The sequence below is a fragment of the Schistocerca cancellata genome, chromosome 8, assembly GCF_023864275.1.
Source record: "Schistocerca cancellata isolate TAMUIC-IGC-003103 chromosome 8, iqSchCanc2.1, whole genome shotgun sequence".
NCBI lineage: Eukaryota > Metazoa > Arthropoda > Insecta > Orthoptera > Acrididae > Schistocerca > Schistocerca cancellata.
In genome coordinates this window covers 116,475,108-116,499,682 of record NC_064633.1, presented here as the reverse complement: position 1 = coordinate 116,499,682, position 24,575 = coordinate 116,475,108, and the positions used below count along the sequence as shown (strand labels likewise).

Genomic DNA, 24,575 nt, shown 5'->3' with positions numbered 1-24,575 from the left:
GCGAACGTCCGGGATTGGTAGGGGGGACTTATTGCAGCACGTCCACATGCAGAAACGGCCATTCAGCAGTTGTCAACCACACTTCACTTCTGGAGGAATGGGGCGCCCTATGGCCAATCCTTGGTCAGCATCGAAGCACATTGCAGAGTGCGCATTGCCGTCCGTGGTAATCACAAGTCCAATTAATAACCATGTCCCATCTCTCGTAATGTCCAAGCACCAACGGAAATGGTGATGACTTCAGTGTAGTTACTGTACTGAGTAAAAGTGTCTCTCATCTTCGTCTCATTGGAGGTTCTTTTTTTTCCTTTTGAAAGGGCACGGCCGATTTCCTTCCCCATCCTTGATACAATCTGAACTTGCGCGACGTCTCTAGTGTCTGATGTCCTTAGGTTAGTTAGGTTTAAGTAGTTCTGACTTCTAGGGGACTGATGACCTCAGAAGTTAAGTCCCATAGTGCTCAGAGCCACTTGAACGCTTTTTTAACCCATTATTCCTTCCTTCCAACATCTTTAATGACTTCACATTGCTTGCAGAGACAGGTGACTCTCTGAACTATCAGATTTAAGTACTTTTGAGACATACTTCTAAAAATATTGGCACAGGAAGCTTTGCCTCGTCTGAAATTTGTGAAAATGTCATGTCAAATTGTGAACGGCAGACACATCCCATTTCAGTGTGCACTGATAGGTGTGCGGATATTTTTGATCAGATAGTGTACATTACTACTAGAAGCTATCCTACCTAAGGATAATAATTACCTCTCTTTCTTTCTAAGTGCAGTCAGCTTCAATGGTAGAGCTCTCACGAGTGCATCGCTAAGCAATTTAGGTGGGGCCTTAAACTGTCGGCCCTGTCGTGGCTGTTGGCCAAGTTACAGCGTAGTTTGCAACAGAATCACCGCAATATCCAACTCAGAGCTTCCGCTTGGACCAGTAGTAAAGGTCTAACATGAGTTCTGGGCCTCACACAACAGATTTCATCTGAACTATCTCCACAAACTGCTAACAAGAACAAAAAATTATATTCTCTCCCAGGAAACCACAAACGTTCTGACCTACCGCACACTATAATTGGTTGCCCCCTTGCGTTACTGACATACACTGAGTCGGTATCCTGAATATGTTTAAATGAGCCCTCTAGGATAAACAATGGAATTTGTAACCCTCTTCGGCCACTGTATCCTAAATGATGTCACCGTTTTTCGTAATAGAATGAAGCGGAGCACTGGATGAAGCAGGTCTGAAATTTCCCAGCAACCATTCAGTTTTAAAGAAAAGCAAATTCAGAGCTCCCCATTCTGGCCCTGATGAACCAATCGGGATCAACCAACCACCGTGGCATCCTCTGGCAGTGACGTCAGTGGAGGCGGTATGGGATGGGATATGGTCAGCACAGAGCTCTTGACCTTCGAACCACTAATCATCACTCAAGTAGCTCCTGAATTAGTAACACGAGACTGAGTGCACACCGTTAGAGTCCTGTCAACAAGTAAACACTCCTGGCATTAATCCAACTGGATGTTCCGCTGACCACTACGCTGCAGATGCTGACCTATTCTGATTCAGGTTTCTGCAACATCCCTCTACCACTAAAATAATAATGGTAGCTACTTGAAGTGAAGAGCGTAACAGAAAGAAAATGTTAAAAGTCATAAGGAGAACTGCCCTCGATAATCAGGATTTGGAGATTGAGTCACGGTCTGACTCACAGTTTTAATCTACCAGACCCGCAGACCCGCATTTGCGTGTGGGAACATGTACGTTTGTTTTGTTAGTGTCGTGCAGAGCTTCATTTAATTTGAAGATACATATACGCTATTGTATTTTATACGGTGTTATTCGACTTTGTTTCAGTAGCTTTCATTCTCTAATCTCATCATTTCCTTAAATCGTAAATTGTTCAGTAAAATTTGTACAGCTAAATAATGAAACTTAAGTGCTTTTACTCTCAAAATAGCTTTTTTTTATTTTGAGTGTCGATTCTTATGACCGTTTTAAAGTGATCCTTCATGAATTCCTCCTTCGTGCCAACTTTTCGTCTCAGAGTACGAACTGCACCCAACTTCCTCAATTATTTGTTGGTCAAATTACAATTTCAATCTTACCCTACAGGTTTTATCCTTCACAGGTCCCTCTAGCGCCACGGAAGTTATTCCGTGTTGTCTTAATAAATGCCTTATAATCTGGTCTTCTCGTCTTGTATATGTTTTTCGTACTTTCCTTTTTTGCCCATTCTGCGGAGAGCCTCCTTATGACCTACTTTGTCGGACCGCCATTTTTTAACAAACTTTTACAGCACAACATATCAAACGCTCCGATTTTCTTCTGTTCCGGTTTACCCACAGCCCGCGACTTCTTCCCCACATTAAGGCTGTTGATAGATACTAGCAGTCTTCTGATGGCCAGAAATGGACCCTTTGCTTGTGCAGGTCTGTTTTTACGTCCTTGTTGCATCGTTCGTTTTGTGTTATTTTGCTTCAAAGGTGAGCCCTTAACATCGTCTATTTCCTAGCCCCAATTACGGAGTGAAGTTTATCAATAGCCTCATTACTGCTGCTCCTCATTAGTCCCTTCTTTCTTCGGTTTACCCTGTATCCATATTTTGAACTCACTGTACTGTTCATTTCGTTCAAAACGGCCCATAATTATTTACTTTCACTGAAGATAGTTGACATCAGCGAATCTTATCACTGCCACTCTTACACATTGAACCTTAATCTCCCTCTTGAACCTTTCTTCTGTTTCCATCATTGCTTCGTCGATGTATACATTGAACAGTAGCGATTGAAACCCTGTCTTGGACCCTCTTGAATCCAAGCACTTCGTTTTTAGCCTTCCATTCTTACTATTCCTTCCTGGTTCATGTACATGTTGTATGTTATTTGGCGTTTCCTACAGCTTACTCGTATTTTTCCAAGGATTTCAAACATCTTGCTCTATTTTACATCGACAGACTTTTCCCCTGGTCGACGGATCCTATAAATATGTTGTAATTTTCCGTTTGTATTTCTTCCATTGAGAACCGCAATAACAGAACTGTGTCCCTGGTGCTCTTACCTGATACCCAAACTGATCGTCTTCTGACAGATCATCGATGTTCCTTTCTATTATTCTGTGTATTATTCTTGTCAGTAACTTGGTTGTATGAACGGTCAAGCTGACTGTTCGATAGTTTTTGCATGCATCTGTCCTGGTTATTTTTGAGATTTGGTGGATGATATTTTTCCGTCTGTCTGATGCTATGTCTCCAGACTCACAGATTATACACAAAAACTTGAAGAGTTCCTTATTTACCACTCCCACCGCCCACAATGAGTTCAGGAATTCCGAAAGAAATATTGGGTATATGTTATACCGTGTTTGATTGCCAGTCTTCCAGAGCTCTACTATACTCTGACCCTAATACTGGAGCGACATCACTAGCACATTTCGCTTTGCGATATCAATCCATTTCAAGGCGAGTACTTTGCCATTACATTGGTGTTCTCCTGAAATGTGTGTTGGAAGAGAAAGCTTCGCATCCTGCTGACATGTTCAGGTCGACCTGTGGTGGAGTCCTTTTGTTCCGGACATGCCGCCATTGCTACTAGAAGTTCCTAACTCCTCCAGTTATGTTGATCTCCGTCGCCTTTTAGCATCTGGCGGAGCTACATGTGTCTCAGGTTTGTGGACAACGCAGTTCAAACTCACTTAAGTTATACACTAAAGTAAAGGAATCCTTCTGTGCAAGGTTAAATATTTTGTACATGGCCATTACTGTCACACGTACAAATAATCCCCAACACAATTCAGATTAATGCACTTGTAACTGCAAGGGACCAGATGATGGCAGCATTCAGCTAAAAGCATTGTGCTAATAAATATTAGTAAGAAGTAACTGGAGCAGTATAAACTGTTTCATACGTTTATGATACAGTCGCTAAAACCTCAAAGGGTTTCCGTGTCTATTTCGACCCACAAGGAGCTTTGATGGCCTATAGTTTTGAAAATATTTGGTTTTAATAAATTGCTTTCATTGATTTTGTTTACCCCTTAGTGAAGTATATTCTGACATGAAAAAAGTATTTTGTAGCTTCTATTTGGCATCCACGGAAATAATACTTCTCAATCCGTTCGTGTCTTTTTAGACCCTGTATATTTTAACCTTCAATAGTACAGAAAATTCTGACAAGACTCAATTTACCAACAATGGAACGTGTATGGGTGCAGTAAGGTGGGTATAAAGAAGTGAATTCATTGTCATTTTGAACAACAGAATGTCTATTTCTGTGGAAAGGAGAGCAGGGGGTCATTGTTTTTTCCTGTAACCGAATCAGTTTGTACAGTGATTCACTTCCATTCAGGTCACTAGGTTTCTGCATTAACAATTCATACATTTTGTAAGTTTTTTCCTCAAGATAATGGTCTCTTTCCAAGATGATGAAATAACTGACACAGTGATGAACACAAATGATAGTGGTGTAGTAGTTTCGCAGAATGAAGCTGGTGTTTCGGAATGCCGTTCTTCTTCTTCACTAGAAGGCGCGAATGATACACCAGAACAGAAAATAGTAAGCAACTCAGTTATGATGGCAAAATATAAATAAACTGAATAGAAGACAATGGCTACCTAACTGGGACAGCATGTAGCAAGTAGTTTAGTTCGTCTGGCTCCAGGACCAACAATGTGTGCCACTTCTCACATTACAAATGAATACTCAGCTGTTCCTTCCTCCATCAATTCCAAACATTAAGCTCACCTATTCTAATGCTGAAGGGATACGTTAGTATGAAGGTAAATGAAAAAATAAGATGTTCTTAACCTTGATGCTTGCATAAGTCTGTTGTTAATAGGAGGTGTTTATAAATCACTTGACGAGATTACTGAAAGTTTATTGGACGAGTACAAAAGTCACTCAGTTTTCGCAGCTACAGTCCACTAGAAATGTTCGAAAATATATCAAGGGTTATTCGATTTGATGACCGTGAGACAAGACTATAAAGACGTGAGCAAGATAAGTTTGCCCCCATAAGGGATTTGTGGGAGAAATGAGTAGAGATATTACCTAAATTACACAATCTCAATATGTTTGTTAGAGTAGACGACAACTTCTTGCATTCAGGGGAAACTGCCCTTTCTGCCAACATGTCTACTAAACCGTCAAAGTATGGTTCAAGTTTTGGGTACTGTGTGACAATGGAACAAGTTATGTATGGAATTTTCAGCCATATGCTGGAAAACGACCAGGTAGTGCCACTGAAAAGAACCAAGGTCTAAGGGTTGTAACTGCCTTATGGATTGAAAGTGCATAACATTATCTGCGACAACATGTTCACCTCCTAAGAGTTAGGACAAGTGTTAATGAAGAGAAACATGACAATGAATGGAACTGTGCGAAAAAGTAAGCCTTCCATCCCTCCATAACTGTTGCAGACCAGGGTGGACTCTTAACTATACATCAACGTTTGGTTTGACAAATGACACACCGCATGTCTCATACATCCCAAAGAAAAACAAATGTGTGATCTTGCAGTACACTATGTACCACGATTCAAAAGTCAGTGATGACACCAAGATAATGCTAAGAAAGGAGCTGTGGACACACTAGACAAGATTGTGGTGAATTATACAATAAAGAGGAAGGCAAACAGATGGCATGTTGTTGTGTTCTCAGATATCATCGACATATCTGCATATGACTCTTATGTAGTATACAAGGCATCTTAGCCCCAATGGAAAGAAAACACGCTATAGCCAAAACGTGTATTCCTGTAAACTCTTGGAGAGCACCTTATTGATGCGGATACGAAAAGACGAGGACATCTTCCAAGAGAAAATGGTGCAAGAGATCCTATATGGAGAAGAAAATCGTTTGATTCTTTGCTCTCCACATCGGAAGAAAATGATCCTAGGAGTCAGAAGAGTGGCAGATAATATCTATATGGAAACGATGATAACAAAAGTTCAGTTAAATGTGTTGAGCACAAAAAATTCACTTGCAAGAAACATCTTACTTAAACATGGAAAAAGTACTATTACAAGTTAGGCATAGTGTAGCAAAACCAACACGCACATAATTGTAATATTCGACTACTGTATTGTTATAGTATTCTGTTACGCTGCTCGAATGATTAATATATTAAATTATCTAAATCATCGCTTTATTTGTGATTTAAATACACAAATGTGTAAAAGCGTTATCTACAGGAAACAGAAACAACTGGGCTACTTTGGCCCGAACATCTTAAGTATACACTGATGATGCATAACATTATGACCTCCTGAGTAATAGCTTGTTTGTACCTCTTTGGAACGAAATACATCACTGATGCTGCGTATCAGGGATCAGATAGTTCGTTGGTAGGTTTGTGGAAGCATGTGGCACTAGATGTCTATGCACAGGTCATGTAATTCGCGTAAATAACGAGCCGCTGAATTGCTTACACATTGATGGCGTCAGATAGCGACCCACAAGGGTTCCACAGGATTTACATCAAGTGAATTTGTTCGCCAAGACATCAGCTTCATACCACAGTAGAGCGGTTGTGGTACTGAGACGGACACGGTTATTCAGGTGAAAAATGCAAACCCGTCGGAGAAGACATTAAGCATGAAAGGATGCAGGTGGTTCACAGCTGTCAGCGTGTCTTCCATTATTACCTTAAGTCCCATGCAAGAGAAGGAGAAAGTCTCCCATTGCATAGTACTCTTCCGATCAACCTGCGTCGGTGGCGCGACGCACCTTCCGAGCCGCCGTTCACCTCGATGACGGCGTTTTTGGAGACGACTATCGACCTAGTGCAGCAAAAATGTGATTCGCCAGAAGAGCCGATACGTTTCCATTGATCGACAGTCGAATCCCGATGATCCTGTGCCCACTGCAATCGTAGTTGACCATGTCGTTGGGTCAAAATGTGACCACGTAGGGGTGGTCTGCTGTGGAGCTCCTTGTTCAACAATGTACTATGAACGGTGTTGACTGGAATACTCTCTTTCAAATTCTAAAAGTGGCAGGAGTAAATTACAGGGAGCGAAAGGCTATGTACAATTTGTACAGTAACCAGATGGCAGTTATAAGAGTCGAGGGGCATGAAAGGGAAGCAGTGATTGGGAAGGGAGTGAGACAGGGTTGTAGCCTATCCCCGATGTTATTCAATCTGTATACTGAGCAAGCAGTAAAGGAAATAAAAGAAAAATTCGGAGTAGGAATTAAAATCCATGGAGAAGAAATAAAAACTTTGAGGATCGCCGATGACCTTGTAATTCTATCAGAGACAGCTAAGGACCTGGAAGAGCAGTTGAACGGAATGGACAGTGTCTTGAAAGGAGGATATGAGATGAACATTAACAAAAGCAAAACGAGGATAATGGAGTCTAGTCGAATTAAGTCGGGTGATGCTGAGGGAATTAGATTAGGAAATGAGAGGCTTAAAGTAGTAAAGGAGTTTTGGTATTTGGGGAGCAAAATAACTTATGATGGTCGAAGAAGAGGAGATATCAAATGTAGACTGGCAATGGCAAGGAAAGCGTTTCTGAAGAAGAGAAATTTGTTAACATCGAGTATAGATTTAAGTGTCAGGAAGTCATTTCTGAAAGTATTTGTATGGAGCGTAGCCATGTATGGAAGTGAAACATGGACGATAAATAGTTTAGGCAAGAAGAGAATAGAAGCTTTCGAAATGTGGTGCTACAGAAGAATGCTGAAGTTTAGATGGGTGGATCACATAACTAATGATGAAGTATTGAATAGAATTGCGGAAATGAGGAGTTTGTGGTACAACTTGACAAAATAAGGGACCGGTTAGTAGGACATGTTCTGAGGCATCAAGGGATCACAAATTTAACATTGGAGGGCAGCATGTTGGGTAAAAATCGTAAAGGGAGACAAAGAAATGAATGCACTTAGCAGATTCAGAAGGATGTAAGTTGCAGTAAGTACTGGGAGATGAAGAAGCTTGCAGAGGATAGGATAGCATGGAGAGCTGAATCAGACCAGTCTCAGGACTGAAGACCACAACAACAACAACATGAACGGTGTGCCCCGAAGCACTTGACCGTGCTCCAGCATTGTGTTCTTCCGGCAGAGATGTCCCATGTCACCACCTATCCAACTTCATAGAGTAGACGGGGCTCTGAACCGCACTTTCAATGAGGAGTCAGGGATGTCCAACCATTTAGCACCTTGGGGTAATTTCACTGTCCTTCTACCTCTTTCTCTAGATGCTCACGACTGTAGCACGTGAACATTCCACCAGCTCCGCCGTTTTTGAGATATTCGTTCACAGGCTCTGCGTAATAATAATCTGCCCTTTGGCAAAGGAGCTTGTCTCAACGGATTTTTTCATTTGCAGTCCATATCAGCTAAAGTGATCTCCCGTCCGAGTCTGCTCCGCTTGCATACTTTTGTTGCAGCCTCGCCACCAGGCGGAATCCAACGTCGCCATAAGTAGTGGTCATATTGTTTTGTCTCGTCAGTGAATGTGAAAAATAAACATCGTAGTAAGGTTCATTAGTTCCATACAACATTGATAAATGTAAAGTTTTTATTTTAGTTTTTCGTTGGATAATCTCGCTGACTGTAGAGAGTATGGATCAATCTGGGTGTTAAATTCTTTATGTGAAGATCATAAAACTAGTACGTAATACAAACGAAAATAGCCAGCGTCAGTCACGTCTAACATGTTCTGCCGAACGAGGGAAGTGGATCCACTTGGGCTTTAGTGAGCTATTCAGTAGCGAGTGACGTCTGCCTACGACAGCGACTGCGGAACAATGCACGGTGTTGGTGGCGTTGGCGGCGGCTCCCGCAGTTATTTTAGCGACGACTGCTCTCCCGGATCGGATTTACGGTTTTCCCCAGTGACACGCACTGAAACTGAGCCAAAACTGGGTAAACCACGGGAGCGGGGAGAGAAGAGGCTGGCTGGCCGCGGACAGCCGTCAGCTGGGCAGCTTGTAGCGCCGGGGGCGGCGCAATAATTCAGCCGCGCGGGGGCAGGGGGCGGCGCGCGCTTGTACTGTCGCCGAGCACTGGGGGCTGGGGGCGGAGGCCGGCTTTTCCACCAGACTGTTTAACACTTCATCGTTGTTACAGCTCGGCAGCCGCCTGTAATCGGACTAGGGCTAATTCTGATTGCGCAGCGGAGTGACAAGAAGTCGGCAAGGGACAGACAGAATTTGGGACTCTCCAGCAAGTAGCCGTCACAGACAAGGGCTAATAAATCGCAAACACGATTCGAGCTTCATTTTTGCATTTAACTGAGAGCGTTGTGATCAGAGATAATCAACCAAACGGAACATATTCATCGGCGCTTATTTTTATAGTTTCCAAATCGAATATACAGTAGAATTCTTCTCTTTACTCCGACCAACGCTTATAGCATTTGTAAATTTAGGTAAAGCTTTTGAAAACGTTTACTGCAACACACTCTTTGAAATTCGGAATACGAATAAAGTACAGAGACTGAGAGGTTATTTGCAACTTGTACAGAAACCAGGATGCAGTTACAGGAGTCGAAGAACATAAAAAAAAGCAATGCATGAGAAGGGGGTGAGTTAGGATTAATCAGTAAATTGGGCAAGCAGCAAAGGAAATTATTGAGCAATTCGTAAGGGGAATTAAAGTTCAGGGAGATGAAAGAAAATCTTTGAGGCTCGTCAATGACATTGTAGTTTATCAGACACAGCAAAGAACTTGGAAGAGTAGTTGAATGGTATCGAGTGTGTCTGGAGAAAAGGTTATAAGGTGAACACAAAAAAGTAAAGCAAAAGTAACAGAATACAGTCGAAATAAATCAAGCGAGGGTGAGCGAATTATATTATGAAATGACATACTAAATGCAGTCGATGAGTTTTGTTACTTGTACAGTAAATAATGAAGAAAGGGAATATAAAATGGAGACAGGTTATGGTAAGGACAGCGTTTTCAAAAATCAGAATTTGTTAATGAATAATATAAATTTATGTGTTGGGAAGTGTGTTATGAAGATAATTGTCCGCAGTGTAGGCATGTACGGAAGTTAAACGTGGACGGTAATTAGTTCAAACATGATGAGAAAAGAATTTTTCAAATGTGCTGTTACAGTAAAAAGATGAACATTCGATAAGTTCGCAGGAGAGCTTCTGTGAAGTTTGAAAGGTAGGAGACGAGGTCCTGGCAGAAGTAAAGCTGTGAGGACGGGGCGTGAGTCGTGCTTGGGTAGCTCAGTGGTAGAGCACTTGCCCGCGAAAGGCAAAGGTCCCGAGTTCGAGTCTCGGTCCGGCACACAGTTTTAATCTGCCAGGAAGTTTCATATCAGCGCACACTCCGCTGCAGAGTAAAATTCTCATTCGATAAGTAGTTCGTGTAGTCAAACTAACTGGAGAAAAACGAAATTTAGAGCACATTTCGATTAAAAGAAGAGATAGCTCGATGGAACACATTCTAAGTGATTAAGGGATGCTCAGTTTGGTAATGGTGGGAATTGAGGGGTAAAAATTGTAGATGAAGACCAAAGAATGAATACAGCAAGCAGGTCCAAATTGATGATGGTTATAGTAGTTACTTGGACATAAAGAGGCTCGTACAGGATAGACTAATGTGGAGAGCCGCATCCAACCACTCTTCAGTCTTCCGATGGAAGAGTACAACAGCAGCTTCGTTTCTACGCTCTTTTTATTTATTGTTACTTCTTTCCCTCGCAAAGTAGCACTGGAAGCGGTACACTGTGTACATGCATGAAAAATACACGAGTACTTTCAAAGACATTAAGACATTAAAACATGCCCGCATCTCGTGGTCGTGCGGTAGCGTTCTTGCTTCCCACGCCCGGGTTCCCGGGTTCGATTCCCGGCGGGGTCAGGGATTTTCTCTGCCTCGTGATGGCTGGGTGTTGTGTGCTGTCCTTAGGTTAGTTAGGTTTAAGTAGTTCTAAGTTCTAGGGGACTTATCACCACAGCAGTTGAGTCCCATAGTGCTCAGAGCCATTTGAACCATTTGAACATTAAAACACCACAACATGTACATGTGTTTAAATTATTAAAACGGTCGGTTTTAAACAGCGGACTCTATATAAAAAAAATGTCTTCTAAAGTAATAAAGTATTAAAAGTGTTCTTTTTTTAAATATAAAAGAAACGGGACATTTCTCTTGCTGTAAGCTGTAGGAAGTAAGCAGCAGGTGAGAGAGGTGGTTGTGAGAGAGTGTTCTGGAAACGCTGTAGTATGGAAAGGATGAGAAGGACCCCGAACAATTTTGTCCAAAGAGAAAGAAGGAAAGTGAGGAGAAGTGGAATCCTGACATAGAGAGTGGAAAAGAGTGTTCCGTTACTGCGTGAAGAATTGGTACATCTCTGAGCACTCTGCATGACCAGGTAGAGGGAGATGGTTAGGGTTTCGTTCGGAACACAGTTTGTCTTTGGTTGTATGAACTTATTGGTGCAAGCGTGGCAGATTACGGGGATGATAGACATGAAGCGACGGAGTGGTTCGTGTCAAATCTGTAGAAAGTATAGGAAATCCGGAGGTGCTCAGTGTTGGAGAGGAAAGAGACGAAATTAATAATTCCATTCAGGCGTCGAGTTGTGGGGTATCACCATTTCACCCCAACATTTATCGATCGATAATCTTTTACACTTGGTAAATTTCGTGGCTGCCAAATCGAAATTCAGTTAATTCTTATTTGGAAGGGAATCATTTCTGTTTTAATCGAAACAGCATATTTTAAATGTCAGAAATTAATTTTTTCAGTGTGGAGTACATTAGTGATTCAAAGTTAAATGAAAGTACAATTATGGCATATTGGCTGTGCGCATCCTCGTATACTGTTTCTTCAAACTGGTGATGACGAGTGCTAATAAAGACAGCGATACCCAAACAAAGAGACTACTGTCTTTCGTAGTTTGTAAAAAAGTACTTCTAAAATATAACAATTCAGAATACCTTACATACCATGTCGAACTACAGATTACCACTTGTGTTCTAAGAACGCATACGAAATAATACCAGTAACATTGCAACATCCAAAATAACATGCCGAAACCGGTAGACATGGGAAAATGCAGCAAACAGCAGAAAGGAGAGGACGGACTGCAGAAATGTTTGGCGTAGCCTCCATTTTCACGCCCTTCCACGTCTCGATGAAGAGGTCACTACAGTAGGAAGCACAAGCACAGATCAAAAGATAACAAAAAAGGATAACAGATATGTCCTTTTCAAAGGGTCCATCCCAGCATTTACCTTAAATGGTTTAAAAACGTAAATCTGCGTCGCAGGGCAAGAATTTCAACCCTATTTACCCTCAAGATCTCTAAAAGGGTATTTTACATTAAACAATGAAATGTTTTGTAGACGACTTATACTAAATGGCTGTTTTTTTGTTATTTACAGCTTGTAATATGGAAATGTATAACTGGCAGTCTCAGTTAACCAACACTTCTGGAACCGAGACTGTGAGGTAACACGTAAATTGTTTCTAGTTAACCATGTCACGTCTCTTAAGTACGACTACATTCTGGAATATTTTAGAAAATAGTGTTGGCAAGGAAATTGAAGATACTGAATTTCATTATGGAGTTCTCGCAAATGTTATAATCTTAAAAATGATCGAAAATCATACTGTACCCTGATCAGCTGCTACGTTAAGTCTTTATTATTGCTACCTATTTCGAAAATCACAGATCATTATGCGGCACAGGAAGTTTTTCAATCACAACATCTTTGTGCGTGGATACTTCATGTTCAGTCCCAGTCATATAAAGTTAAAAACGCAAATTGAAAATCATAAACTGAAATTCAAATTTTTAAACATTCTTTGAGATATCTAAAGTGTCAATAATTCAATATTTCAATGCATCATACCTATTTATACTTGTAAAGGGTGGTAAAAACATCGATATCAGACTCTGTACCAGTAATACAGGTTTTGGAAAGCAACTGTTCGTGGTACAATATGTTTCTCGTTAACTATCGGTGTAGTGTTGGGCTTTACTTGCTGAAAATAATGTTAAAAAGAAGTTACTGCATTCTGCATTCCACAGTCAAAACTTCCATAAAAGATATTATAGTTTTCCACCATCGTTGAATGTAACGGCAGGTATCCATTTCATTAACCACGATGCCTGATCTCAAGTGGACACCGAAACGTTTTTATGTTCACTGAATTATGAATCACATTAGAAATTGGGCGATTGTGGATAAATAAACGCACTTTGGGCGATAAATACAGCGAACTTAAACAATGCGTGTGTCTTTTGTTCAAAATTATTTAGTTTATTTTTGCAGCAATAAAATAGTTTTTTAGAGTTATGTGTGTGCCCTGTCGATTATTTTTGTGAGGTTCCTGAGCGCATATTAAGGAAAGAGTTGTAACCGCACACACCTGAAATTGGACACATGTTTGTACGAACTTTTAACTCTGGATTGTACGTATTTCCAGTTATTTAAATATTAACTGCACCTGCTGATTCAGGCTGTGCAAAAATAATATGATGCGCGAGGAGTTTTGTAGCGGCTACTGTACCGCGGGTAGGCCACTGCAGGAGATTCGAGTTGGAGCGCGCACTGCACACTGCCCTCTCGAGTAGCTCTAACGCACGCGCAGGATCATCCCCCCGCATCCCAATTATTTAAATTGGGCCATAAAATATGCTAAATGCAGAATCCGCATCGCACCCCCGCTCTGCTCGCTTTATTCCCCTGCGCGCCGAGCGTGAACACTGGTGGTGGATGAGATAAAAAAAAAAAAGCGTAAAAGAAAGAGGGAAGTCCGGTACTGTGGTCACAAGTCCGGCGCGGGTGGGGGGGGGGGGGTGGAGGGGGAGGTGCACATGGCAAGTCGGCTACCGCTTTGTAATGAAGTGGGGGAGGGGGGCAGCACAGCACTTAACGGCAAGCGCCGAGCTAAAAGCCGAGCGTCTGTCCGCATTACTACTAGAGTCTGCATTCGCGTGACGTCGCCGTGGGTGCCTTTTGATCGGATGCCTCCCGATGGCTTCTGAAGGCAATATTCCATCTTTGCAGTGGTGATCGACTAAGCTGCTGCTTCTAGTGTCGTTTCAAGAACGTTTCTTTCCACGTACAGCGCCCATTGTTATATTCGTGTGATTACGATTGACAACAAAATGGCTCTGAGCACTATGCGACTTAACTTCTGAGGTCATCAGTCGCCTAGTACTTGGAACTAATTAAACCTGACTAACCTAGGACATCACACACATCCATGGTCGAGGCAGGATTCGAACCTGCGACGGTAGCGGTGGCTCGGTTCCAGACTGTAGCGCCTAGAATCGCACGGCCACTCCGGCCGGCACGGTGACAACAACACTGCCCAAGTAGATAAGCAGCAGCGACATGCGGGTCTTCCAAGGAGAATGTAGTAGGACAGGCAGAATAGAAGCGCTGTTGTTGTGGTCTTTTGTCTCAAGACTGATTTGATGCTGCTCTCCATGCAACTCTACCCTCTTCAAGCCTCATCATTTTAGAGTGACTACTGCTACCTACATCAATTTTAACCTGTTTACAGTAGTAATACCTTCGTCCCTCTCTACAATGCACTGAGGTGACGAAAGTCATGGAGTAAATCCCAATGTTTATTTATTTACACGTCACGTTCCGTAGGACCAAATTGAGGAGCAAATCTCCAACGTCATGGAACGTGTCAGTACATGAAATTACAACATAAAAGTAATAACATATAAAAATAAAATGCTTATCAATTCGCAAAAAGTCAGTCCATTAGTTTAAGAAAACTCAATCAACAATACAAAGAGAACCAGCTTAATTTTTCAAGGAACTCCTCGTCAGAACAGAAGGAGTGACCCATTAGGGAACTCTTCAGTTCCGATTTGAAAACGCGTGGATTGCTGTTAAGATTTTTGTATTCGAGTGGTAGCTTATTGAAAATGGATGTAGCAATATATCGCACACCTTTCTGTACAAGAATTAAGGAAGTCCGATCCAACTGCAGGTTTGATCTCTGCCGAGTATTTACTGAGTCAAAGCTGCTTATTCTTGGGAATAAGCTAATATTGCTAACAAGAAATGACAGTAACGAATATATATATATATTGAGAGGCAATGTCAAAATACCCAGACTCGGGAATGGGAAGAGTTACCCCAAAATATAATACCAAACGACATAAGCGAATGAAAATAAGCAAAGTCGACTAATTTTCGCGTCGAATAGTAAAAATTGCAGCATTAAGTCTTTGAACAAGATCCTGAACGTGGGCTTTCCAAGACAGTCTACTACCGTTCTGAACACCTACAAATTTGAACTGTTCAGTTTCACTAATCACATGCCCATTCTGTGACATTAAAAAGTCGGGTTTTGTTGAATTGTGTGTCAGAAGCTGTAAAAACTGAGTCTTATTGTGATTTAGCATTAGTTTATTTTCCACAAGCTATGAACTTAGGTCATGAACTGTACTATTTGAAACAGAGCTAGTGTTGCACACAACATCCTTTACTACCAAGCTAATGTCATCAGCAAACAGAAACATTTTATAGTTACACATAATACTAGAGAGCATACCATTTATATAAATAAGGAACAAGAGTGGCCCCAACACTGATGCCTGGGGCACCCTCCACTTGACCGTACCTCACTCGACTCCACATCACAGCCATTTTCAACATTGCGAATAATGACCTTTTGCTGTCTGTTGCTAAAGCAAGAGGTGAACCAATTGTGAGGAGCTCTCCGTATTCTGTAATGGTCCAACTTCTGGAGCAATATTTTGTGATCAACACAATAAAACGCCTTGGTTAAATTAGAAAATTTGCCTAGCATTCGAAATATTTTGTTTAATCCATCCAGTATCTCACAGAGAAAAGATAAAATAGCATCTTCAGTTGTTAAACGACTTCTCAGCCAGCCCAGTTAGCTGTGCGATCTACCGCATCGCTTTCAGGATTGGGAAGGAGCACGTGCTCCACAGCTCGAATCCGCCCGGCGGACTTGTGTCGTGGTCTGGTGAGCTGGCCAGTCTGTGGATGGTTTTTAGGCGGTTTTCCATCTGCCTCGGCAAATGCTGGCTGGTTTCCCTTATTCTGCCTCAGCTTCACTATGTCGGCGATTGCTGCGCAAACAAGTTCTCCACGTACACGTACATCACCATTACTCTAGCAGGCAAACATAGGGGTTACACTCGTCTGGTGTGATACGTTCCCTCGGGAGAGGGGGGGGAGGAGGGGGTGCACCGGGGGCCGAACTGCACAATAACCCTGAAAAAGTGGTTCAGTGTAGGGTGGCGGAGGGGTGGACTGCGGTAGTCGTCGTGGGGTTGTGGACCACTGCGGTTGCGGCGGGGACGGAGCCTCTCCGTCGTTTCTAGGCCCGCGGTTAACATACGACACTCTAAAACCGAACTGTACTTTTCGTAGCAAATCGTTTGATATAAAATGATCAATTATCTTTTCATACACAGAGTTTTCGGTAACTTTAGCAAACACTGATGACATAGAAATTGGCCTAAAGTTATCTACATTATCCCTTTTTCCACTTTTTGTAAAGCGGCTTTAATACTGACTACTTTAATCGTTCAGGAAACTGACCTTTCCTAAAGGAAAAATTACAAATATGGCTAAATACAGTGCTACATGTGCAGCTCAGTACTTTAATATTCTGCTGGGCACGCCATCATAACCATGAGAGTCCTTAGTCTCCAGTGATTTAATTATTTACTCAATCTCCCCCTTGTCTGTATCACAGAGGAGTATTTCAGACATCCATCTCGGAAACGCATTTGCCAAGAAAGTTATATGATTCCCTGTAGAAACTAAATTTTTATTGAATTCACCAGCAATGCTCAGAAAATGGTTGTTAAATACTGTACGTATATCTGATTTATCAGTAACAGAAATATTTTTGCTACGAACTGACTTTATATCGTCGATCTTGTACTGCTGACCGGACACTTCCTTCACAACTGACCATATGGTTTTAATTTTATCCCGTGAATTAGGTATTCTATTTGCATACCACATACTCTTTGCCTTCCTAATAATATTTTTAAGCACCTCACAATACTGTTTATAATGGGCTGCTGTAGCTTGATTGTGACTCCTTCTAACATTGTGATATAATTCGCGCTTTGCTCTGCATGATATCCTTAGCCCACAAGTCAGCCTCCCGGGCTGCCTATTACTGCTAGTATCCCGTTTAGAACGTTCTAACGGAAAGCAACTTTCAAAGAGCATGAGAAATATGTTACGGAAAGCATTATATTTATCATCTAAGTTATCGGCAGTATAAACATCCTGCCACTCTTGTTCCTTGACAAGGTTTAACGAACTCTCTATTGCTGTCGGATTAACTTTCCTACGTCTTGTGTAATTATATGTGACATTTGTTTGAGTACAAAAACCTGTCGGCCGCGGTGGTCTAGCGGTTCAGGCGCTTAGTCCGGAACCGCGCGACTACTACGGTCGCAGGTTCGAATCCTGCCTCGGGCATGGATGTGTGTGATGTCCTTAGGTTAGTTAGGTTTAAGTAGTTCTAAGTTCTAGGGGACTGATGACCACAGATGTTAAGTCCCATAGTGCTCAGAGCCATTTGAACCATTTTTTTGAACAAAAACCTTTTAGTGTTAAAAGTTTGCATCATGGTATGAAAGGCCATTCACACTTTTACTAACAGAATGCCCATCTAGTATGGAGAATGAATAAAAATATTGTCTATGGCTATGCTATTTTTCCCCTGCATCCAAGTTGTAGAAAACACAGTTTGCATCAGATCATATGAATTTAGCAGACCTACCAACATCCTTTTTCTTGCACATTCATATACAAAATTTATATTGAAGTCACCACATATAACTAATTTCTGTTACTTCCTGCGAAGTGAATCAAGAACCCTCTCTAGCTTGAGCAGAAATGCTCTGAAGTCAGAGCTATGGGACCTGCAAACAACAACAATTAGAATTTAGTTTCACTAAATTCAACTGCCTCTACCCAAAATTCAAATATCTGTTCAGTGCTGTGTCGTGATAGTCTATGGAGTTAAATGGAATACTATTTTCTACATACTTAGCCACTCCCCCACCCCGCAAGGAACTCCTTGAGAAAAAGCCATCTAATCTGTATCTTGGTAAAGGAAGCCTCTGAATTGTCAAATTATTTAAGTGAAATATCTTGTCGGATCTCATTAAGCCCGGCATAGTCCAGCAACTCGACGTGGCATGGATTCAACAAGTCGTTCGTTGTCCCTGAAGTTATACTGAGCCACGTTGCCTATGTAGCGGTCTGTAACTGCGCAAGTGTAGCCAGTGCAGGATGCTGTGCACGAAGAGATCTCTAGATTGTGTCCCACAAATGTCCGAAGGGGCCCACATCGGGCGATGTCGGTGGAAATCATTCACTCGAATTGTCGAGAATCTTCTTCAAACCGGTCGCGAACCATCTTGGGCCGGTGACACCGTGACATGACATTGCTGTTTGAGAACGTGAAGTTCCTGATTGGCTGCAGATGGTCTCCGTGTAGTCGAACATAACCATTTCCAGTCAATGGTCGGTTTATTAGGACCAGAGGACCCAGTCTATTCCATGCAAAAACAGCCCACAGCATTCTGGAGCCATCGCCAGCTTGCACAGTGTCTTGTTGACCACTTGTGATTGCGCCACACTTGAACCCTACCATCAGCCCATACCAAGAGAAATCATTACTAATTTGACGAGGCCATGGTTTTCCAGTCGTATAGCGTCCAACCAATGTGGTCACAAGCTAGGGAGAGGCGCTGCAGGCGATGTGCTTTTAGCAAAGGCAATCGCGTCGATCGTCTGCTGCCATAGCCCATTAACGCTAATTTCACCCCAATGTCGTAGTAACGAATACGTTCGTCGTAAGTTCCACATCGATTTTTGCGGTTATTTCACGCAGTGTTGCTTGTCTGATAGTACTTACAACTTCATGCAAACGCCACTGCTCTCGGTCGTTAAGTGAAGGCCGTCAGCCACTGAGTCGTCCGTGGTGAGATGTAATGCTTGAAATTTGGTATTCTTGGGACACTGTTGTCGATCTCGGAATATTGAATCCCCTAACGTTTTCTGAAATGAAACGTCCCACCCGTCTAGCTCGTACTACCATTCCGCGTTCAGAGTCTGTTAATTTCGGGTCGTACGGCCACAATCACGTCAGAACCTTTTCACACGAATCACCTGAGTATAAATGACCTATCTGCTAACTCACTGCCCTCTTATACCTTGTGTATGCGATACTACCGCCATCTGTGTATGTGCCTATCGCTATGCCATGACTTTCGTCACCTCACTGTATTTATCTGCCTTATGTCCTCCAGTACCAAACTGTCGTTTCCTCGATGCCCCAGGATGCGTGCTACCGAAAATCAAAACATTTTCTCTAATCAATATATGTTAACACAGTACTTACAGAGTCATAATCATCAAAATAAAAGCTGCTGTGCTGTCGGATCTTCTTCCCTAATTCATCATCGATATGCGAACATTATTCCTATAAGACGAGATACTGGCAGACGTAAAGCTGTGAGACCGGGCGTGAGTCGTGCTTCGGTAGCTCAGATGGTAGAGCACTTGCCCGCGAAAGGCATAGGTCCCGAGTTCGAGTCTCGGTCGGGCACACAGTTTTAATCTGCCAGGAAGTTTCATATCAGCGCACACTCCGCTGCAGAGTGAAAATCTCATTCTGGAAACATCCCCCAGGCTGTGGCTAAGCCATGTCTCTGCAGTATCCTTTCTTTCAGGAGTGCTAGTTCTGCAAGGTTCGCAGGAGAGCTTCTGTAAAGTTTGGAAGGTAGGAGACGAGATACTGGCAGACGTAAAGCTGTGAGTAGCGGGCGTGAGTCGTGCTTCGGTAGCTCAGATGGTAGAGCACTTGCCCGCGAAAGGCAAAGGTCCCGAGTTCGAGTCTCGGTCGGGCACACAGTTTTAATCTGCCAGGATGTTTCATGTCAGCGCACACTCCGCTGCAGAGTGAAAATCTCATTCTGGAAACATCCCCCAGGCTGTGGCTAAGCCATGTCTCCGCAGTATCCTTTCTTTCAGGAGTGCTAGTTCTGCAAGGTTCGCAGGAGAGCTTCTGTAAAGTTTGGAAGGTAGGAGACGAGATACTGGCAGACGTAAAGCTGTGAGTAGCGGGCGTGAGTCGTGCTTCGGTAGCTGAGATGGTAGAGCACTTGCCCGCGAAAGGCAAAGGTCCCGAGTTCGAGTCTCGGTCGGGCACACAGTTTTAATCTGCCAGGAAGTTTCATATCAGCGCACACTCCGCTGCAGAGTGAAAATCTCATTCTGGATTATTCTTATTCTTTTAGCGTTATGGCACTTGACATATTGTCATTCGTCTTCTTGCTTCTCAGTACAATATTATTAAATCTAAATTAGAGTCTCAAAATTTTGTAAACTCATTAAAATGAACTTTGTTCATGAGCTAGCCTATATTGTGGCACAGAAGACTCGACCGGATGGAGGTGTTACGCAGGTGGGAGCCCAAAAGTTCATGTACAGTAATCAAGCGGCATATGGCTTTGCTAGATCTTTTGGTCCATCACATACTATCGGGTCGTCCGTGAGGTTCTTGGAAATCTTTACTCGCATAAAATTTTGTCTGACTTTTTAACGCCTGTCAAAATATGTTGTCAATACTGTGTTTAATTGTAAAATACGTGTTTAATTTTTGAGCCCTTTTGGCTAGGAAACTTCTTTTTCATTACCATTTAAGCCATAGTGATACGATGTCCACTGAGCATCAGTTGTGTTGTTTTCTGTCGTAGTGAGTTAATAAACTTGGACTCCTTTAAACTGAGTGAATCTCAAAATATGACTGTATTGTCGAATGTGCGCGAAAACTTGATTACCAGATTACTGTAATTCTCACGAGTTCAGCTTCATCTCCCAAACTGCGCATTGTGGTCCTAAGGTTTGAGAGGAACAGAAAATTTTGTTGTATATTCTTAAGCCAACGTTTCCTCCTTTTTCCTTTAATAAACCTTCTGTGTAGATATGGGCCACTTCAAGGTACCCCAGATTTATTGTTTTCAATGCTATAGCTCTCATTATTAATTAATCTGTTTCAGTTTTTACAATAATGCATTACGTCTAGTTTCTATTGTAAGTGAGGAAGCATAAACTGGAAATGTGGCGAAATGAATTCTAAAGCACCAACGTTCGGTAACTTATAAGGAGCTCTTTTCCCTCCTGTGTTTCTCGATGAAGCGAATCCGTATTAACAACTGTCTAGTATTATTGTTATATCAATCTTTATATTGTAGCAGTTTAATATGGTTAGGTACACCAATCAATTTCTCATACTGACGCAGTGCTAACCTTAGTTATTTCAACGGATTCTAATCCAGTCAGAAGTCTCATGCGTGCTTTAAGTTGTTTATTTTACTCCACCAGTCATAATTCTAGGTGTCAAAGGATGCTGATATTTCAGGTAGTAGCCGTCACAAATCCTTCGCTGCCATAAGTTAAAATTTCGCATTATGTAGGTGCTGTTGAGCATTGTTCTTGAACATTTCCATTCACAACCGGCTAATGACTTCAGTAAGCTGTCTGTTTCTTTTTCTCCTCATTAAGTTCATTTATTTGGGTCTGCCAGTTTAATTTTTGTTGCACAGATAACGTCATACTTAGGGTTTCATTCTGCTGTACATCTCCCTTTCCACTTTTAGACTTTTAGAGCTACTTTTGGATGAAAGGGACATAAAGAGAATAATGGATAGCAGATTTTCCCACGATTTATTTCTATAATGTTTTGAAACGATCTCTCTTCAAGGTGATATATCTGTTGGTTCATTTTGATGAATAATTGGTTCCCTTTCTATTTCTAATATGAATAAAATACATTTGCGTACAAGGCGGTTTTAACTCTTATGCTGCTGATACGTATGAATAGAGAAAGACAAACTTAGTTAAAATAAAGTGATCAAAACACAGTGAAATGGAACAGCTCGTGGAAAGGATACACTGCTCTTAACCGTATCGACTTGTGAAAATGGCACGTATGTTTCGCTGTCTCCGTACTGCAGTAGATCAATACCAGAAGCTACAGAGATAACACTATCCAAATCTTTACCTCTAGCTGTCACAGATTACCATTTCTGAATCACTTAACTGGGACTGTACATTTTCACTCAGACAACGAGTAAGGGAAAGTAACTTCGGTTTTCTTTTTTTTAAATATGACTGTAAATAGGGGATCCCACGTTAATTGGTTTCCATCACAAGCCTGCTTCCTAGCAGTCTATAACTAAACCACAAAATGACCACAATATTCTGGATGTGTATGCAGTTTCTAGTTCCTGGTGACAGGTCTGTGACTTCGTTGGTGTTTTTGTCTTCTCGCAGCTGTAAGTGTTCATTTATTGATAAAATTAACTCTCATTATCAATTTTTTTCTATAAAGTCTATATCCCCACGATTTTTCTATTTTCATAATTTACAAAATGTTATTCTGTACCAGCATTGAGGTTAGGTTGAGGGCGTTTCCTCCATCTCGGTTTTTGTTTGAAATTTCTTTTCGGGTTTGGTTGTCACAAAAATTTCAGGGGTAATTGTCACATGTGACAACCCATATCAGCAAGTGTTTTCCCTAGTTTTCTCGAACTATCATTTCGTAAAACTGCAGTTGGTAATCAAATCAGTTGTCGAAATCAAATCAGTTGGGAGAAAATTTCCGAAGATGAAACAGGCAATGGAGAGAGAGTTCAGCCTTCCGTCTCCGTTGGCTAACAGAAAAGATAGTTTTTAATTTTATTTATTTATTTATTTTTTTGGCTGTGACTTGAAGGAAATAAAGCAGTATCTTCTTCAAGCTGTCGATGTTTACTACTGCTTAACGCAAAGCTATCGAAACTGCGTGGTAGATACCGTTAAATGTTCTAAGGCCCCGCAATGCGCGCACTTTATCTCTTGTAGTAAGACCTTTACCAATCGCTAAAGAAAAATACAGACAGAAATAACTCCTGAAAGAAAAATGCAGCAGACAGCACTTTTAACATGATATCCAGTTAAAAGAAAGCTTAGAGAACTAGCTGAAAATGCGAGTGACAAAATCAGTGAAATGTCTGATGACAAAAACAACTTATAACAAATGGTTCAAATGGCTCTGAGCACTATGGGACTTAACATATGAGGTCATCAGTCCCCTAGAACTTAGACCTACTTAAACCTAACTAACATAAGGACATCACACACATCCATGCCCGAGGCAGGATTGAACCTGCGACCGTAGCGGTCGAGCGGTTCCAGACTGTAGCGCCTAGAACCACTCGGTCACACCGGCCGGTCAACATATAACAGCGATATTGCAAAACCTATCAAAAGAAGAAGCAGCGTTAAAACTCAATAACTGAAGAAGGCAATAATGATGGATTAAGCGTGCAGACTGTAAGAAATGCGTTCATGAATTATGCACAGCTCCTGACCATAACTTTCTGCTGCACAATACTGTTTATTCCAGAAACTGCGCTCCTGTAGGCTTTATTTTCGTTAACCTTAATTTATCAGTTGTACGCAAATTCAGAGTTTAACGAATCTGTGTGGCTGGAGAAAAGACACATCTGTGTACTGAAACAATTTCTATTCAGTTTCAGCAGCTGGGTCTGGAGTGCTTGCCTTGTTAGCACAAAAGCACTGCTTTCATAACAACAGGATTTGATTAGTTGAAAAAGTGTTGAATTGTTTTGATCTTCATCCTATTGAATTAAAAAGCTTCATAGATATACCATGGTTGTACCAATGAACACAAGTCATATAATCACTCTAACCATACAATATCTTCACTTCTCTTGTCGTGTTGCATCCTGTCTAGTTTCCATACTCATTATCCAGAAACTATTCGTTGTTTTTACTGACAACTGCCTTTTTTCTCATGGGTTTTGGCATGTATGGATATGACACGTATAATGAACACACACCCTCCTCCTCCTTTCTGTATCCACCTCTTCCCCCCTTTTGCCTCATGATGACTGGGTGTTGTGTGATGTCCTTAGGTTAGTTAGGTTTAAGTAGTTCTAAGTTCTAGGGGACTGATGACCATAGATGTTAAGTCCCATAGTGCTCAGAGCCATTTTTCTTCCTCCCTTTGTCTGTCCACGTAATTCTTCAACCTCCATCCATTTGTCTCCTTCTCCCCACTCTCCCTGTCTGTATCCTCCTCTCCCTCTCTTTTTCCATCTTCTCCATCGCCTCTCTCTGACCTTATCATCCCCCTCCCTCTGACTATATCCCCACCCTCCGTCTCTTTCCATCTGGTCCACCCCTTCTTTCTTTTTTACCTGCTTCCACCCCTCTACACCTTCCACCTGTCTTACACATCTCCCCGTCCACCCCTCTCTCTGTCCATATCCTCTTCCCCCTTACTCTCTCAATCCCCTCCTCTATCCATTTCATTATGCCTCCAGACATGTTTTTCAGTACTAGCAGGTCGATACTACTACCACAACCTGCCTATAGACTTGAAGATAATTCATTTTCTCCTGAAGTACATACCACCAAGCACAGTAGGTAGTTAAAGCATGCTGATACTTCTCCAACAAAACCACACCTCTCATGCAGAGTAGCCTACATGTTGGGATCCAGAAAACAATTTCTTCCCCCTGGCATGTATGCTGCCCTAAAAAGCAGGTTGATTTGGC

The 24,575-nt window shown here is 41.8% G+C and overlaps 1 protein-coding gene across 1 annotated transcript in view; it reads left to right on the top strand.

The window, feature by feature from the left end:
• Positions 1-3,573: 3,573 nt before the first annotated feature.
• The window catches only part of LOC126095412 (translation initiation factor IF-2-like), a 44,202-nt gene continuing 23,200 nt past the window's right edge, over positions 3,574-24,575 (top strand). The window contains exon 1 of the mRNA XM_049910210.1: positions 3,574-3,664. Within this exon, the coding sequence (XP_049766167.1) occupies positions 3,574-3,664 (91 nt within the window). The remainder of the gene's footprint in view (positions 3,665-24,575) is intronic.